The sequence below is a fragment of the Zootoca vivipara genome, chromosome 8 (assembly GCF_965207765.1).
Source record: "Zootoca vivipara chromosome 8, rZooViv2.hap1.1, whole genome shotgun sequence".
NCBI classification, from domain to species: Eukaryota; Metazoa; Chordata; class Lepidosauria; order Squamata; family Lacertidae; genus Zootoca; species Zootoca vivipara.
In genome coordinates, this window is record NC_142591.1 from 40167712 (window position 1) to 40187845 (window position 20134).

The following is a 20134-nucleotide window of genomic DNA, read 5'->3' on the forward strand; positions in this document are numbered from 1 at the left end:
ACAGACTTGCTGGATTGTGAATCAAATGCTGATTTAATTGTCTATCTTGCTACTTCCTCCATGCAATCAGCCTTTTGTAATTTTAAAATGCTGCATTTAAGGAATCAAATATACATTCATACCCTCTTTAAAAGGTTTTAAACACTGTAAAACTGCTTTTGGAAGAAGGTGAAGAATTGGGTTAGCGGCATCACTGATTTTCAGCCAGTTAGGACTGGGAACAGTTTCCTGTCAACTCAATCCAGGATAAAAGTCATACATCTAAACAAAACGTAGTGACTGCTATTCTACAGAGATCACCACTCAACATCTGTACATAACATACCCACGATTAAGAATTCAAATATGGCTGGTTCCAGGACACAGCCAGATGGACTATGATGGAAACTAATGCTTTTGCAACCATAAGCAGTGACAGCTCATAATGTATCATCTATGGATAAATGTACAAGTCATCCTACTGATGATGCTTATGCATGCAAGCTTATTGTTGTTCTATAGAATGAAAGTGGTTGATGTATACAACAAGAAATAGTTCTATACATTTGGAAAGATGTTCTTCACAGAAGAGAAAAAAAGGAAGCCCTTCTGTGTGGGGGATTTTGGAGAATGTCCATAAAATCACAACTATTTATATGCTATCAAGCATTGGGGGGGGGGGAATTACACGGGCTTTCTGAAAGTTTTGTTGGTGAGAAATACAAGGAACATACTACACTGCAGTCTTGTAGTGGCTATTGCTTGCTATAGTGTTGAGATATATAATTTAACTTCCAATGATTTTTCAAAGCCATCAAGGTGAACAAGACAACCACCACCCACATTTCACACATGGCATTCTGGCTATCTGTTTCTTTCCAGGTCAGTTACAGGTATATCAGGGGTGGCCATTAGGATCACAGAAGTCTAAGGGTGCAGAGGTTTTAAGCAAACATTGTGGGTTGCTGTTGTTGGTTTTTAGCTCAAATTCAAGTCATAATAGCCCATATGAATTATTTCCCACCACTTTGCCTTAGCTTCTGTGACAAACACTTATTGATCCCTTTGAGGGCAGCAGGAGCTTTTTAATAGGCTGTGCTAACCTCTAGACTGAAACAACCCTTGTTTCCTGGCCTGTAGAGTTTAAATTCTCCATCAGCTCTGCAGTGTGGTTCGGTGGTGCCTCGTTGATGATGACTCTCTCTCTCGTCTCCATGGTCTTGGCTGCGCTGCCACTCCATCTGATCCCTCAGTTTGGACTGTTAGGTGCATGGGTGGGGTTGATAACACACACAAAAACAAAGGACAGGAGGAAATAAAAGAAACAAAAATGGGTAAGGTAGACGACTGAAAAAACTACAAGACAAAGAAAAGCATGAACAGAAAAACCAACTTAAATGCAGTGGCATAAGAAAGTGAAGAGAACAGAACTAAAATGAGGATGAGCAAAATAATGGGCTGAAATATCTGAAAAGCAAAAAAGAGAAAGAGAGGGGAAAGAATGCACACTGGTTATGAGGCGCATGCAATGAGGATGCATGAGTCAAACCAACAGCAAGCATACAAGTTATGGAGGATATGGGGATACAAGGCTCTTCCATCCTTACTTGTGCTGTGCAGAAAAGCCATATCCAGTGTGGCAGCTGTGGCAGTATAGACATGAGCCCAAGGGAAACGGGTTACGAAAGGTAGTCCTTCGCTGGCTACAGTGCTTCTTTGCTCACCCCTCGGTTATGTGAGAGAGCTGCAAGCAGGCTTTGCAAGAATATCTTATTTTATTTTGGATTTTTATGTTTTGCAAGACCTTTTGAGAACACATTTCATTTAAGGAATCAGAATAATAGGAGGGGGAAAGGTAATTTACACATTCATTAGCAAAGCTGCTAATGGAGTATGAAAAGAAAATGTATTATGATGGTGCCTCTCAGTAACTTTTTTAAAAAGTTTGACATCAGAACAAAACGGCCATGAATATAGCAGATCAAGGACGGAGGAAATGAAAAGATTCAGATGCCTTTAGCTTCTGTTAGCTTTTTTTTGCCATGAGGAACAGCCTCTGTAGCAAAGTTGCAGAGATAAAAACCTAAAAAAAAGTTTTATCATTTATACTTCAAAATCATAACAAAGCAGCCATGAGTAAAAATAGCACCAATGTAGCAGGAAAGAATTAAAAAAAAGGTGAGGTGACAAACAAGAAGTCCACCTACCTGATAATCTGAAATTAGCTCCTTTCCCTGGTTACCAATGGGTGAGTCTCGGGATAGAGAGGTCATTGTGGAGAGAAAACTAGAGGATTCTGTAAGATGAGGGAGAGGGGAAAGGTCTTCCATTTGGTCTTTGAGGCCTTCCCCAATACTGTCAACCTTCTCTAGGAAAGTTTGCAGTTCTTTCTGGAAATTTTTCATTCTTGAATTAATATTATCCAAAAGTTCCGGCTCATTCTTGCTCTCTGGTTTTTCTTCATCTTTTCCCAAACCTTGCTCAGAGGAACTACTGCTGGTTATGTGCACTTTTGATTCATATATTAAACTATCTGTGTCAATGATGAGACGGTCAACAGCTCTTTCGAGCCTTTCAGCCTCACGCCTGATGCTGATCAAAGACTCTGTATCCTCTTTGGCCCTTGTTAGTTCAGTGGAACAAAGATCACTAACTTCTGATGGCTTCCCACTCCCAAAACCTGATGTCTTTTCATATACATCTTCTGAGTCACTTTCACCCCCAATGGGTCCCTCTCTCTTTGGTTGAGGTAGATGGCCCTCTTCATTGTCGCACTCTTTCTTCCCTGCATCACTCTCAGCATCACTGTCCCTAGAGCTTGAAGTCCTCAGGCCTAGATGTGAGGCAAGATCATAGCGCTGTACGTTGGATATCAATACACGATTCTCATATTGGAGTTTCATCACTTTCCCACTCAGTTCATTGATTTGAATTCGGGCAGATTTCAACTCTTCTTGTAAGGATCCACTGCACTTGGAAGCATTTTCATCAAGCCAGCCAGACTCTTGTCCAGGCTCAAATTTGAATTTATTTAATTCATTTGTTAACTGCTTATTGTGATCTTCAATTTCAGAGATCGATCTCCTCAGCAGTTCTGCCTCTTCTTCTACAAACTGCAAATGACGGCGAAGCTCTGCTGCTGACTCCAGAGAGTCACCATAAGGTGAGGTAGGAATGCTTGAAACATGCTCCTGGTTTAAACATGCTCTCTCATACTGGCATCTCATATCCTCCATCTCAGCCTTAATACCTCTGTTTTCTACCTCCAGCTCCACTAATTTTCTCCCCAGAATGTTAGCTTCCTCTTCTACTAGTTTCAGACGAAGCTTAAGTTCAGCTTCTCTTGTGCTGGGTGGTCCTCCGGCTTCCCCAATAGGGAGTGGACTTTCCACATCTCCATAGATAGACTTGTACTTTTGAAGTTCTTGTTCCAGTTCATCTTTCTCCCTGCCTAGTTTGGCCATCTTCTTACGCATCAATGCTGTTTCTTCTTTGGCAAACTGAAGCTGGCACTTTAAGTCAGCACTGTCTTCCTGCCAAGAAAAATATCCCAAAAATGAAGAGAGAAAGAGGAAATTGTTTAAAATACAAACACAATGGCTGTAACTCCATACAGCACGTGTAGGGAAGATGTGAGTTGTAGCTCAACATCTCTCTCTCTCTCTCTCTCTCTCTCTCTCTCTCTCTCTCTCTCTCTCACACACACACACACACACACACACACACACACACACATTCAATGAATGCATAGCTGGTTAAGTGTGGCAAAATTGCCACCTTATAGATTATCAGGAAAATAACAGCTACAAATACAAATGTTTCAGAGATTGCACATGTTTAATTGCACGTTTAGAAAATTTTTACCTTCAGCTTCTGAAAAATGAATAAATTATTAGTTTCTAAGTTTAGAAGCCCTTCCATGAAAAATTGTGCATGCCACCCAAAAGAAGGCCCAAAGTTTGCAAGCAACAGTGTAATTCTGCACACACTTTTTCTGTGAGCTGCATAACCCTCACTATGTTAGGCTTTTATCCGTCACGCACACTGAAGTGTACATGGCTGTTTTCCAGTGTAGGAAATGGTACAATAAATCATCACACCACTCTGTGATACTTAATAAGTATAAAAGTTTTGTTGATTTTATAGGAGTCCAGTATTATTGCCACTTATAATTGAAAATCAGCTGCTACAAAATCCAATATAAAGTATCTTATAGCAAATCCCAATATGTCCCACATGCCAGAGAAGGTCTGCTTTAGAAGGTCTGTAGTGACATGTACGATTGCAGCTTCTGTTTGATCAAAACTAATAAAATAAACTATTAACCATAAAATGAGAGATGTCACACACGTGGAAAAAATGGTGCCCATGGGCAGAGCTGACATTTGCTTCTGCCTTTAGTGATAGAGTCCCTGTTTGTACATTACATTTATGGGAGCAATGTAGCTCCCATGCATCTCCTAGTAATGTCTGCTCTATTAAAGAGTGTATTGGCAGAGGGAGTTCAAGATTAATGTATTTTAATCTTTGTTGGAAGCCACCCAGGATGGTGGGGGAAACCCAGCCAGATGGGTGGGGTATAAATAATAATAAATAATAATAAAAAAATAATAATAATTTCTATAAGCATATAGTAATTTAAGGCAGACAAATGTAAGGTACTTAGACTCATAGTGATCAACGTCTGCCCAGAAACCTATGTCCCAACTGTGGAAGGACATGTGGATCCAGAATTGGCCTCCATAGTCACTTACGAACACACTGTTAAGATTGTGTTGATGGAAGACCATCTTACTCAGCCACAAGTGATCTCCAAAGAACGTAGATTTGATTCCCTATCCATGTTAAAAATTATTGTACCTTAATAGTATAAACCTACACATAAGGTAAAAGTAAAGGGACCCCTGACCATTAGGTCCAGTCGTGACCGACTCTGGGGTTGCGCGCTCATCTCGCATTATTGGCCGAGGGAGCCGGCGTATAGCTTCCAGGTCATGTGGCCAGCATGACAAAGCCGCTTCTGGCAAACCAGAGCAGCACATGGAAACGCCGTTTACCTTCCCGCTGTAGCGGTTCCTATTTATCTACTTGCATTTTGACGTGCTTTCGAACTGCTAGGTTGGCAGGAGCTGGGACCAAGCAATGGGAGCTCACCCCGTCACAGGGATTCGAACCGCCGACCTTCTGATCAGCAAGCCCTAGGCTCAGTGGTTTAACCACAGCGCCACCTGGGTCCCTAAACCTACACATACATGTCTATTAAAAAGTAAGCCTTGTTAAGTTCAGTGAGACTTCTAGGTAAGTGTACAGAATTGCAGTCTGAGGTTAACTTCCTTAACTAAAACTTCTCAAATGGTATATCCCAATTAGTGAAAAAATAACCAATTAGGATCAATGTGTGTGTGTGTGTGTGTGTGTGTGTGTGTGTGTGTGTGTGTTATGTATGCATGTGTGCAGAGAGGAAAAACATATGGCAACATTAGTTAACAATATCAAAATGTTCAACAACATATATCTTATTTCAATTAGAACGATTAGGATTGTTTGTTGACATCTTATGTTAAATCTGGGTGAGGTTAATTTAGCATTTTCCATTTTCCTTTTTTCATGCACAGAGCCTTAAATATTTTGAGAAATATATAAAGAAATATTAAGTAAGCATATGCTCATTACCAACAGCATGCTAATTAAGGACCATCTCTTGTAGCAAGGCAGAGCTATTAAGCAGCAGGAAAATAACAGGATTATAGCACAGAATATGCAAATAAAAGTTCCATGCATTGGCTACATTAGAAATTGAAGTTAGCTCATTTGTTACCAGATAAATCTGTAATGTGAACCAATCTTAAAGTGACAGATTAGCTGCCCTGATCTATTAGACAGTCTCGTTTATCAGATATGAACTCCCACTGGTTGTGGGATCCAGTTTCTCTTAGAAACCATCTACATCAGCCTTCTCCAACTTGATGGCCTGCAGATGTTTTGAACTACAACTCCCATCACCCCCAGTGCAATGAACGAGGAAAAGCTGTTCTATTGTCTTATCTGTGATCAACACCATCCCTTCCTTGCCACTATAATGCCCTGTTTTGGAGTTTCATTGGCCCCTGCTGGTGGGAATACCACCAGAAGGAATACTGCTCACTCGGCTCCATTTGGCCTGCAGAAGGATGAACAGTGGGAGGCTGGTTGAGCTGGGGGCGGGGGTACATCTACATAATCCAACCCCATCCACCAGGCATAAGGTGTGTTTGCATTGTTTTGCTCCTTATATCGGCCCCAACTCTAGAACTGTTCATGCAAGATTCAGTCAGTGTATCCATGAGAAGCTCGTAACATGCCAATTACCACCTCCTCATCCAACCTCTGTATGTTGATGAGGTCTTTTTCACAGAATCTGGGCACACACAGGGTATAGGCATGTCAGCTAAGTTTACACAATGTGTACTCTGCATTTTGAAGAGAGTTCTACATACAGATACATTAGCTGCCAAAGAGCTTGCAATATATACCAGATGCAGAAATGAAAGGGGGGGGGGGGCGGGCAGAAAGAGGAACATGAACAAATTAGGATTGCAGCGCAGAAGCTGTGATGAAATTGAGGGATTGCTTGTATTACAAAATGTATATAAATATATATCTGTATCTTTGACCAGTAGGTAGACCTGAAGAGAAAGGGATGAAAATCAAATCTTCCAACTCCTGTCACCTCCTCAATGGTCTTTGCCAGGCAGAATATGGCTATGCACTTACTGGGCTGTAAGCTGGATGAGATGGCAGCATAGCTGGTGCCCAGGAAATTGGGCTGGTGCCAATAATCCTACCTTGCGCTGAAGAAACAGTTTTCTTTGTGTCCTGACTGCTGCCTGGCACTTTCCAAGAAGCTCCATTCTGCAGCTCTGCTGAACAGAAACTTTTTTTTTTCAATAAAACTAAATGCAGAGAAGTATAGCTAACACTCTCTTTGTTTTCACGTCATTGGATTTTTTTAATCCTGTGTTTCTAATATTTGATCCAAAAATTTCAGTACCTTAATGTAAGTGACAAAAAACACTTAGGAACTAAGATCCAGACAAGTATACATGGAACAGAAATGCCACTTTCCCCCAGCTGGTCAGATAATGGGGAACATGTAGGCAGGTTCTGGATGACTGATTGTCAATCTTTCAAGGAGGAAAGAAAACTTCATTGACACCACAAGCTTTGAGGCTCCAAGTTAAGACATCTTTATTCGTCTAGGCATATTAAATTGTTTTTTTCTGGCCTCTGTTTGTTTAACAGCTCTGTTGTATGGCTGGCTCTCAGTTGTTTGAAAGTAACTTTATTGTATTTGGAAAAGGGCAAATGTAGGTGGAAAATATAGTCCAGATACACTCTACAGTGAGCAGTAACATGGAGACTCACAGCATCTTTACCTGCCCATCATTGTCTTCAGCTTCCATTGGCAACAGTCAGATTAATCATACAGGTGCATGAAACTTGTGCATACAGAGGTTTATTAATTTGAGATATGTTAGTTGAAACACAACCACTGAGTGGAAATCTAATGCATGTGCCCAATCTATATAACAACCAATTCTAAAAACTGGGGGTGGGGTTTCTTTACAGGATAGGAGTAGAATTCTAAACCAAGAGTACTGAGGAAATCCACACTTTATGAATTTAATAAAAATCGAATCCAAGCGAGGCAAGTGTATGGCTTTAACTTTTCTATTTTAATCCAGTGGAAAGAAACTGATATCTTGCTATCACATGCTGTTCAGCTCTCATGAAAAAACAATGCCTCAAACTCTGAGAGAATAACACACTATGTGTTGTTTTAATGTGTGATGTGCCAAGATGCTCATTAGCACAAAAACCTTGGCACCAAGGATAAATTTAGTGAATGTCCCTGAGCTCTCTTTGCTCCAAATACTTTGAGACAAGGTGCTTTATTTTCCATAAGAAAAGTTTCAGCTTTTGTCTATAGACATGATAGAAGCAGGGGGAGGGGGAATCAAAGGTGCTTATTACTGTATATAAAAACTATGAGCAATTCTGAATTGCAAGTTTATTTTAAGGAGGTTCTGACAACTTTAGCATTTCAAAAAATTGTAAATCCTGCTTACCTTTCCCCTGTGAGGTGTCAGGTGTAGCATGGCATGACACCTCTTCTCTGGTTCCTTAACAACTGGCAGGAGATGTCCCGTCCCGTCCTTTCCCACTAACCGTGGGATTTAAATTTAGCCTGCCTGTGAATCTGGCCATATCCTTGGCAGCATGTCCTTGGCAGTGGGGCAGACCCAACTGGGGTCTCCGGGGGGGGGGGCGGTCTTCACTCAGGTCCATTCCTTGGACATAAAATGAATTTGTCTCTTTTTTGTGCGCAGCTCAATTGAATTGTGATCTCCCACCCTCTCTCCCTTTTTCGGCAGAGTTTCAGGTGGGTCCACGGGAACACCTTGCTATGCAAGATGAGGGATTTTTCCTTCAAGCAAATTGGACCTGTCTGGGTTTTTTGATTACTTCACAGCAGCCGTCACAACTTTTGGCGGATAAAGCATTGGGTGGGATCCTTAATCAAGCGGGGGGGGGGAGGTCGGGGGGGAGTCAGAAGTCTTAGCCTCTCCCTACTCCAAGCTAGCAGGGTGTCACACTGAATGGATTCTGTCCAAATGCCCAGATGGGGGCTGAGGGCCACAGCACTCCCTAGGGTGGCAATCCTGGTGGGTTGTTCCTATTTGATGTATGACATAGGTCAATCCTAACTCAGTATCAACCCCAAATGGTAACCAGCCAGCAGATGGATTGGATGATTCAGTGTCCTCAGTGCCAAAGCCTGAGCCTACTTACACCTGTAATAAATAAAAGTTGTGGCCTGTTTGATGCCAGATCCTTGTACTGTGGCTACTTTGCTTCTCATTTCCCCAGGCTTTAGAGGTGGCAGGCTCACTGCGCCTGGGCACACATACCAACAGCATTCATTTGCCCAGTGAATCTTCATGTGGACGTTGTAAAACATATACATGGTTGGAAACAGGTACCTGAGCAAATGCCTTCTTTTCTTTGTGAATATCCCTGCTGCCTCTTCTCTTCAGGGAGCTCTAAGAAACACACAATTGAGACCTAATTAATAACACAAAGTTTTAAGGAGAGGTCATCAAAGTGAATCAATGCAGTGGATCAGCATTAAGTTCTCTAGTACAGTCATGACATTTTATTTTAACCCCTGAAGCCTGAGAAGCTTTTTCTCTCTCTTTCTCCCTCGCAAGCTTTTGACATTAACAAGGAGTTTAAACATTGTACCAGGGATTGCCAACCCAGCACATGCGGGCACCTTGGCACTTGTGAAGCCTTCTGTGCTGCCCCTGGAGTAAACCCCAACCCCCAGATTCCCAGCTTTCATTTTAAAAAAAGTTGGTGTCAGGTTCAACTAAACAGTTGCACTAGCAGGAGCTTCCCCTGCTAGTCTGCTCCAACCTTTCAACATTTAACACACCCACCCAATTTTTTTTTTACTGCAGACACCCATATATATATATACGAGAAGGAGATATGGACATGTGGTGTTTAAGGGGGAAATGTATGAATGTGTGATCTATGAAAGAGAGGGAGAGATGCATGTGTGTCTGTGCTCTGTATGTATCTTGTATGCAAAAAAGTGAGTGTGGTGTAGCCATTTTGTATATTTTTCCTGGTACTGGATAATGCTCCCTGTTGTTATAGGTGTGCATGTAGGAGAAATCACTTGTTTGAGCTCCACAGTCAGGACCAGCATGAGGTAGCTAATGTCACATGGCAGGCATTGTCCCATGGGATAGGGAAACAGCAATAACTATGACTCTAATTTTGTGTTATGTTTTCAATTCAAACTCATAATGAGCAGAATACAACAGAATACAACAGCTCTACCTCCAATGGTAGCTATTTTGTTCACTTTCTCAAAATTCAAAATTTTGCCCTCTGGTCCAAAATGATTGGTGACCTCTGCTGTAATTTAAGGCCTGTATCCAGTGCTTCTCAGAGAAGCATCAAATCAAATTAATAAATGCAACTAAATTAGTTCCATTAATTTCAATGGATCATCTGTGTGTAGGAATTAATTGTATACAACGCTGTGTTTTTGCTTAAATAAGTACATTGTGGATGTGGTAATAATAAACATGATTTGAGTTGAGATGGGAGGTGACGGACAGAAGTCCACATGCTTCTGAATGAGCCTAACTGATAGTGGCAATGTTACATGGATTTTGCAATTTCCCTAAACATAGTGTGTGTGTGTGTGTGTGTGTGTAAATAAAAGCATCATACAGGTCCACTAAAGAATTCAGGAGTTGTGACATATGCCTGGTTCACACAACACGAGAAGCCAAACTCATGGTTAGTGAGAAGACAGCTTAAGAAGGAGTCCACATTTGGATGGTAAGCTAAACTAAACCTTTGCTCAGTGGAGCATGGCAACAAAAAGGACCAGGGAGGAATGAAGTGTTTGTGAGATCGTCTCTAGGAGCCTGCACATTTGTGCAGTGCCAGAAAGCCATAAATTGGCTAACCATGTTGTTCATACCAGGTCAATACATTGAACTATGGCTGCATTCCCAATTACCTGGGAATAAATTTAATTGAATTTAATGGGAATTACTTTTGAGTAGGTGGGCATAAGATTGCACTGCAAATAGGCTTGTTTTTGTGTGCCAGTAAATATATTCTTAGACTCAAATATGTGAATATTAGTAGAAACATCTGTAATGTCTGGCCATTAGCTGTAAATAAAATAGTTGCAATTTTCTTCCTGTCTGTCTGCTTTTTCTAAAGCAAAAATATATTGGAATTAGTTTTAAAATGATCAATTGACATCCCACTGCTGGCTATTGTATGATTTTAGCTGCTCAAATGCTGTGGATTACAATTAATCCCATTTCCCCTGTGTTCTGATCTGACCAGCACAGCTATTTACAGTTCACTCATATACAGCAGCATATGCTCAAAATACTCTACAATTTATTTTTATTCTTTGCATGTTCAAAATGTTAATCTGCTTTTAAGATTACTGTGATTTGCTATTGCTGTATGTTGCAAATCCTGTTCAAGAGAAGAAGTGTTTTTTGAACACCATACTATTTAGAAACATAATGTTTTGCAATATTGTGCTAGAAAATTCAGAGTAGGTCACAAATGGGATTTATACTATGATGACCATTACATATTTCTCAGCTTCCATACACAAAAGACTCACAAATATATCTTACCCATAAAATAAACTGCTTGATGCAATATGAAGCACAATCCAGAATCACACCCAAGACCTTTAAGCACACTTGTAAGAGAAAAGCTAGCTGCTATAGGCCTTATTTTAACAGCCTTTTTTTGTAGTCCTTCATCTATTTTATATACTACTCTGCAGCTAGGCTCTTGAATGATTACATTGCTCTACACATTGTTAGACTTTAATACATTACACCATAATTAATAGCTTTGCTAAATATATAACCAATACCTTAGGCTACATTTATAATCCAACAGTTTTGGCTAATGCAAAATGCAATCTTCATATATGCTAGCGTTCTCATTTAGGCCTTAGGGGGAAAAAAATTAGCAGCCAATTTAGTAACATGACTTCTCTGAAATCTAGTTCCCAATACCCAGTAATAACAGGAAGTATGGGGCTACATCTGCATTATATATTTAAAACACTATTATACCACTTTAACAGTGGTATATCCCCCCCAAAATCCTGGGAAATGTAGTTTGTTAGACAAATCCTATTGCCCTTGCAGAGCTATAATTTCCAAGAGTCCCTGGGAAGATGGATTGATTGTTAAGCCACAATGAAAAATGTAGCCTCATAACCTCATTTGTTCTAATTGCATCGTAAATCCAGAGGGTGGCCGAAATCTCCATGGGCTAAGTAAAAGTGGTGGGAATTTCATGGGAGTTTCCAGATCAAGCTTCTGGTACCTAATTTAAAAACCTCCTACAGTTAAATCCAACAAGAATCTTTAACATTATCTAACAATAAAATGTTAAACTTCAACCGTATGCATATCAAAACGATGGACTGCCACATCATATTTTTCATTTATCGCAAAGCCCATTGTCATCATGTGCTAGCAGCAAGGCCAACACAATGAGACCAAGTGCATCCCAATTTAGGGATTGGAAAGGCTTGGTAGAGTAGTGCAGCCATAAGAACATTCACAGCTGCAACACTGGTACCAGCTAGGGAAAAGTGGGGGGGTGCTCCTTCCCTATGCCAGCTCCCAGGCTGGTGAAGCAGAGAGACCTGGGCCATTTAGGTAACAAAGAAGTGGCTCTATGCCAGCCAGCAAATGGGTGGGCCTCCTTCGCTCAACTCGCTCAACTCAAAAGACAAAGGAGTCTTCCTCTGATGGAAAACAACCATCTATTGAAGACTCAGTGTTCAATGTAGACTCAGTCCACTGTGCACAGTCAGTCTGTGAACATCTCCAGTCTGGGTACATCTCCATTTCATTCACTGAAATTTCTGTAACATCTGACTCTCTTCAAATCATTATGGAAAACCTTAATATGGCAAATGGTATGAGGTATATTCCATTTTATTACATATCCTGTATTAAATTCCTTATTTAACTTATATGCAGAATTCATCATGCGAAAGGCTGGACTGGATGAATCCCAAGACGGAATTAATATTGCCGGAAGAAATATCAACAACCTCAGATATGCTGATGACACAACCTTGATGGCAGAAAGTGAGGAGGAATGATTTAAGAACCTTTTAATGAGGGTGAAAGAGGAGAGCGCAAAATATGGTCTGAAGCTCAACATCAAAAAAACTAAGATCATGGCCACTGGTCCCATTACCTCCTGGCAAATAGAAGGGGAAGAAATGGAGGCAGTGAGAGATTTTACTTTCTTGGGTTCCATGATCACTCAGATGGTGACAGCAGTCACGAAATCAAAAGGTGCCTGCTTCTTGGGAGAAAAGCAATGACAAACCTAGACAGCATCTTAAAAAGCAGAGACATCACCTTGCCAACAAAGGTCCATATAGTTAAAGCTATGGTTTTCCCAGTAGTGATGTATGGAAGTGAGAGCTGGACCATAAAGAAGGCTGATTGCTGAAGAATGGATGTTTTTGAATTATGGTGCTGGAGGAGACTCTTGAGAGTCCCATGGACTGCTAGAAGATCAAACCTATCCATTCTGAAGGAAATCAGCCCTGAGTGCTCACTGGGAGGGCAGATCCTGAAGCTGAGGCTCCAATACTTTGGCCACCTCATGAGAAGAGAAGACTCCCTGGAAAAGACCCTGATGTTGGGAAAGATTGAGGGCACAAGGAGAAGGGAATGACAGAGGATGAGATGGTTGGACAGTGTTCTCAAAGCTACCAACATGAATCTGACCAAACTGCAGGAGGCAGTGGAAGACAGGAGTGCCTGGCGTGCTCAGGTCCATAGGGTCACAAAGAGTTGGACACGACTAAATGACTAAACAACAACAACAATTACATTGCAAACCACATTTTATATCCCTTTAATGTGTGAAGGAAACAAAATTGTTGACATGGTATTTTCCTTCTCCATCCAGTTTGGTTAAAATCATGATCTCATATTGATGTGCAATGGGAAGTGTGTTGTACTGAGTGCTGCTCATCTCTTAAATGAAGCAGATGCAAAAATGTGAATTCTCTATAGAGCGTCTGTTCTTTCAGTTCCAACTTTACAGGCATACTTGCTGTATTTCTTCCTGTTTCGTGGCTTTGCTTCAAGTTCACACATCAAAAGAGGAAATCAAAACCCATGGGCTATTATGGAACTTAAAGTGCTTTCAAAGAATTGCCTGATTCCAAGATGAGGTGTATGTTGCACTATCAAGTTAATGCAAATGCCATTGCTATTGCCTACTTCCTTTCCTCCCCTACCACTCTGATATCTCCCTCAGCAGAGCTACCATTACATAAAGGACAATCATTGGAGCCGGTGACCTTCAACAGATCCTTTATAGTCTGCCCACAGAAAGCTCATTGCGGAGAAAAAACAAAAGCAGCCTGAAATCCAGATCCTGTATACTCAATGCTTACAACGGACATGTGCCAGGCAAAAACTGATAATGGTTAAGGCTTTCTACATGTAAAATCCTTACACATGAAAAGCAAGTTCACACCAACCAGTCTGATTGCAGGATGTATTAATGTGAAAGGAGCAATGGCTAGCATTGTGATGTACAGTACATACTGTAGTGCACAGGACCTTGCAAATCCAACTTTTCATCCCTCTTCCTAATAATCTTGTAATATAGGGTGTAATTGTTGGTATTCCCAATTGCTCTGATCTATTTATTTGCACTTACCCACTGTTGATTCTCATTCTTTAACATGGACTACAATCAATTATGCAAATTTCTTATAAAAATAAAACCCAGAAAAACCCAGTCAGTATTGGTTATTTAATATTTTTCCAAGAAATTCAGAGCAACAGTTGTTTTTATTTCAGAACTGAACATATTGTACCAGCACTTTCATAAATCCTTTTAGGTGTAGTACCCTCCAAAAGTTTCTTGTAATAGGAGATTCTATACACTAATGTGCTATGCCAAAAATCTTTGCCTATTCCTCTAATGATGTACCGTAATTTGCAGTCTCTTCCAAGTTCAAAGTTAGTAGATTTGAAAAAACATTTCTTTAAAAAATTATACTCTTGATGTAATTTTCAAATTGTTCATATGATATTCAATGTGACTTCTGAGTTCACGCTCAAAAGGATCAAAAGGACCTTTACTTTCTATGAAGTATTAGGTAAAATTCTAAGGAGTTGACAGATTAAACAGGCAGCAACACAATCCCCTCTGCACTGGACATGCCCCAGATAACCTTTATAATCTACTCTTGCCCATCTATCTGCTTACAGTTGTAAAGCACTGTTTACTGCAATAGTGCTTCTGCTGTCTTTCCCATTCTCTCTCTCTCTCCTATTCCTCATTCTGCCCAAATCTCATAATACAAATGATCAGAATATAAACAGTCACAACTTTCTTACAATGGCATTGTTAATAAATCTCAGAAAAGGGGTTTTGAATACCGGTGGGCGGTATTCAACTATATTTTACTCAGAGTAGACTTATTTAAATTAATGAACTTAACTTAGTAATGTACATTAATTTCAGTGGGTTTACTCTGAGTAAATCTTACTGAAACAAAAAAGAATATTGATTAACCTAATAATATAAGATAATGTAAGATCTATTGCGTGTTATCTGAGGTGCATCCCATAGTCAATTTTCTCTGACAAAAATGGAACAAAACTGTAAATAAAGAAATGTGTTGAATTATAGAAATATTCTGTAAAGCACATATAAAACTGTTCCTATGTATTAATTTAATTGAAAACTTAGTACAGTGGTACCTCGGGTTGCAGATGCTTCAGGTTACAGACTCCCCTAACCCAAAAATAGTACCTCGGGTTAAGAACTTTGCTTCAGAATGAGAACAGAAATCGTGCAGCTGTGGCGTGGTGGCAGCGGGAGGCCCCATTAGCTAAAGTGGCACCTCAGGTTAAGAACAGTTTCAGGTTAAGAACGGACCTCCAGAACGAATTAAGTTCTTAACCCAGGGTACCACTGTATAAAATAAAACAATAATTCCAACAAATCACACAATAATATGTACCAGCAATTTGATATCTCTGACCATAAGTAAACAGCACTTCTTTAATTGTCAATAAGAGAAGCTATAATGTTAGGATTAGACAGGGGCGTCTCTCCGCCAGGATCTGATGCGTTCTCCCAGTGGGAGAGAGAAGCTCTGCTACTGGAGCGCCCTGCTGCACCCTCTGAAGGCATGGGAATTTGAGAAGTTACCACCTGCAGTGTTCTCACCATCAGTAAACAGAATAGTGTTCCAGAAGCTGGCCATTCGATCCATTCTTGCTATGCTCCCCTTAGAGGGCGCTAGTACTGGACAAAAGAAGGCAAAGGAAACCTGCCCACAGGTTTCAGCTCTACCAATGCAAGCAGCCTGGTTTCAGATGTTTCCCAGCTCCATATAGGAATGCTCAGTAAATTTCCTACAATGGTGAAAAAGAAAATTCTAGGCATCAGAAGCAGGTCTCAATGTGCCACAATGGCTTATACTTAGGTAAGTGCACATAAGATTGCAGGCTTTATTTATTTATGTGACTTATTACCAGTTCTACATTGAAATCAATTCCAGGGTGGGTCACAAGATAAAAATATGTAAGACAATAAAGTAAAGCAATATGCAAAACCTCTTAAAAACAATGACGCAAATTTTCAGTCTTCCAGAGGCAAAGCATGCGCTGGAATTTTTTTTACCTAGGAATGCCTGGTCAGGCCAAAAAGACACCAGACGTAGAGTGCACTTTAAGTAAGTCTACATATGAAATAGATTAGAGGTGGAAAAGACATGCAGTCATCTTTCCTTGGCACCATTATATTTTAATATTTTATTACATTCTTGAGTGCTTTGCCAGTCCATCTTTTAACTGCTTCGAGCAATACAACTTGCATTACAGTGGTACCTCGGATTAAGAACTTAATTCGTTCTGGAGGTCTGTTCTTAACCTGAAACTGTTCTTAACCTGAGGTACCACTTTAGCTAATGGGGCCTCCCGCTGCCACATGTTTTCTGTTCTCATCCTGAAGCAAAGTTCTTAACCTGAGGTACTATTTCTGGGTTAGTGGTGTCTGTAACCTGAAGCGTCTGTAACCCGAGGTACCACTGTACTTCCTCCCAAACTTGCTTCTAAAAAACGAGCCCATGGTTTTAAGTGTACATATCACGGTACAAATTTGTGCAGGTCTAACAATTCAGGATTGTTGTATTTTCCCATCTCTCTTTTCCCAGCATACTCCAACACAGATAGATTACAGCCAAGATTTATAAAATCCATATGTTAACATGATCACTGCTATGAAACCAACAGAGATAGTCAAAGGTCCGATAGAAGAACATACCACTGGAGTCGGCCCATACTTTAAGAAATAACCCCAATAAGTAAACCCCAGAGGACAGTGTACATTTGCCAATATCATAATGCTGTTATACAAATATGTGGTGCAACCACATTTGGAATATTGTGCACAGTGCTGGTTACCTCACCTGAAAAAGGATATTGTAGAGTTCAGAAAAGTTCAGAAAAGGGCAATGAAAATGAACACGGGGGTGGAGTGAAGAAAGGCTGCAGCATTTGGGACTTTTCAGTTTAGAGAATAGGTGACTAAGAGGTGACATGATAAAATAGTATAAACTTATGCATGGGGATATACACAAAATGCTTTCTCCCTCTCTCAGAGCACTAGAACACATGGACATCCGAATAAGCTGAAAGTCGAAAAATTCAGGACAGAAAAAAGAAAACACTTCTTCACACAGTGCAGAGTTAAACTATAGAACTCGCTTAAAAAAGGAGGCAGTGGATGGCTTTAAAAAAGGTTTAACAGCTACTAGCCATAATGCTTGCCTATGCTTTACTTCCACTTGTCACAGAAATTGACAGAAGGTGGACGGTGGTCCACTGACAGACTGTGATGGCCTGGGACTCGGGCTTGGACTCGGAACCAGAGGAGTCTCAGTCTGCACCGGATCCTCTGCCTCGGACATCAGCTGAACCAAGTCTGGGGCCTGATTCTGAGGAGCCTCAGTATGCACAGATTCCCCTGCAACAAGCACCAGCTGAGCCAAGTCAGGGACCTGAGCCTGTCCTGGCTCCAGATGCCCGGCATCTCCCAAGCTGCAGAGACTCAGGTCTGAGAGAAGGAGAGACCTGAGTACTCGCAGGAGGAGTGCTTGCCTTTGGGCGAGACAGGGTGGTGAGTCATCGGGGGATCGGGACCGGGCATTACCCCGTCAGAGATAAAAGGCAGTCAGACCCCACCCCAGGTTGCGGGAGCAACATTGTTCTTTGCCAGATCTTGCCTGTGTTCCTGTTCCTGCCCTGGTTTCCTGCCTGTGTTCCTGTTCTTGACCTTGCCTGGTTTCCTGCCCTGCACCCTGCTTTGGCTACATCGGACTGACTCTATGTTGACTCTTTGGACCGTGGACCAGACCTGGACTTCGCTTCTCAGATTACCCATGGGACCAGCACACAGACATTTGATCAATTTCCAGCAGATGAAGTGTGTGCTCGTTTTGGGGGTACAGTACTTGCAAAGAACCCTAGACTTGGTGGCCCTTGGTCTTGACCTTGAAAGGCTCTTCGTATGTTCTTAAACAAGAACACTCTTGTGTAAATTTAAAACACAGAGATTGTCTATGGAAATTCTAGCAAAAGAAAGACAGGCTTAGGGGGTGGGAAAAGCTTAGTTTCAGAGAGTGCATTCTTTGCATGCAAAAAGGCCCTGGTTCATTCCCCAGCACCTCCAGGCATGGCGGGAAAAGACTGAAACTCAAGATGACAAAACATTTAGTGTGTACACACACACCTACACCTTCCACTTAAACTCACAGCCTCCGCAAGCTGCTTTTGGTTAAAAAGAACAACAACCAGAAGTGATCACATGCTATGTCTAGTCTGCACTAAGTGATGAGGGAGGAAACCCCAGTTTCAGATCTTGCTGCTGCTTCCTCCACTCTGGAGCTGGTATCCACAGAAAGTGCAGAGAGACAAGAGGCTCTTGCTTCAATTGCTTTGTAATGCAAATGCAAAACTTGTGTTGACAAGAATGATCATTTGCATCACAAATGCCTCTGCTCCACATTCTCTTATGCTTTAGTTTAACCTTCCATGAGCCATTAACATAAATAGTGGAAGAGATGCACAAAAACTATTCTAGCTTCAAGTATGAAAACACTCTAGGAGTTGCCCTGAGAACCAAATTAGGCAAGACATGAGATATTTGTGACAGGATCTCCTGACATTTTTTCTAAAAAACAGTGGGTCAAAGGAAAGTAGAGGAGCACATAAATAGCCCCCCAATATGCTAGCCATCCTAAGAAAAATATATGTAGCAAAACACACAGGTACCCAAGCAATTTCTATGAAATGAGTCAGACTGGCTGCCAATGTTTTTAGCCAATGGGTGAACTAAATGGGTGATTGAGACATAAGTTGTTGGACCCTGGCTACAAGAATCCCTGGGATCCTAAAGACATGTTTCTACCTTCATTTTAGTGCACTTTCCCTGCTTCTGTCTTATTTTCTAGTTCTTGGATACACGTATTTGTTGCTCTGTTTGTTTTGTTTTGCTGCCTGCTGGCCACATGGAGCAGTCAGCAGGCAGCTAATTGTGAAGCTTTTTAAAAAATATGTGTGTTGCATAAGGAGAATATTTTTGCTTGGTACCTAAAGGTATGTCCCTGAGCATTCCACAAGCAGGGAGCCACCACAGAAAAGGTCCGTTCTCATGTTGCCACCCTCTGTACCTTTGGTGGAGGAGGCTACAGAACAAACATCTTAAAAGGGATCTAAGCAACCCCAGAATATAAATAATACCACTAAAATTTCTGTACTTTTCTTTTGTAAGTAATGGGGAGGAGTTAATGTTGAATATAAATCACTATTCATGACACACTACTTATCAGGAAACAATACACTGCCCAGCAAGGCAACAAATCACCATGCAGCATTTTCTTTAAACTGTACAGAAACAATAAACTGGAATGCATTTGTCATTATATTTCTTTTGTGCTGTGCTAGGTAATTCTTTCTATTGAAAGCCAATTGTTTTGTGAACTGTTGATTATTTCAACATTTAAAAAGTGTGTGTGTGTGCAGGGATCAGTCAACCTCTTTTCTAGAAATATATTTTGCCTGCACATGTGCAGTTTTGTCTACTCAGTTTTACTGCAGTATGTTTATCTGCAGTAAATTTATTTATATTTTTGTACTGTTATGATATTAATGAAAAGTTGCTGCAGGTTAAAAATGTGAGTACATTCTGCTAGCCGGGTTCTTATGCTTATAGCACATGCTGATATTGCTAGGATTTCTGGCAACTTTCAGGCTTGAAGCATTATTTCCTTATGGTCTGTACTTGGGGTGTATGGGGTGTTAGGGGAGGGGTAGTACCTCTGGTGGGGGACATGACATGCTCCTTCTGGGATAGTTTGTCCACTTTTGGTCCCTGCCCTGCACTCGGCTCTCCCCTACGGTTCCTAGAAGTTGTCAGTATGCAACAACTGGCCGGGCTAAACTAGGTGAGGGTTGCCAATGGGTCTCAAGCTCTCACTGAGTTA

The 20134-nt window shown here is 41.0% G+C and overlaps 1 protein-coding gene across 1 annotated transcript in view; it reads right to left on the bottom strand.

The window, feature by feature from the left end:
• MTCL1 (microtubule crosslinking factor 1) overlaps positions 1-20134 on the bottom strand; it is a 94310-nt gene that overhangs the window by 40908 nt on the left and 33268 nt on the right. Inside the window, exons 4-6 of the mRNA XM_035125651.3 lie at positions 9003-9062; positions 2187-3512; positions 1083-1238 (exon numbers count right to left, since the gene is read on the bottom strand). Of these exons, the coding sequence (XP_034981542.3) occupies positions 1083-1238; positions 2187-3512; positions 9003-9062 (1542 nt within the window). The remainder of the gene's footprint in view (positions 1-1082; positions 1239-2186; positions 3513-9002; positions 9063-20134) is intronic.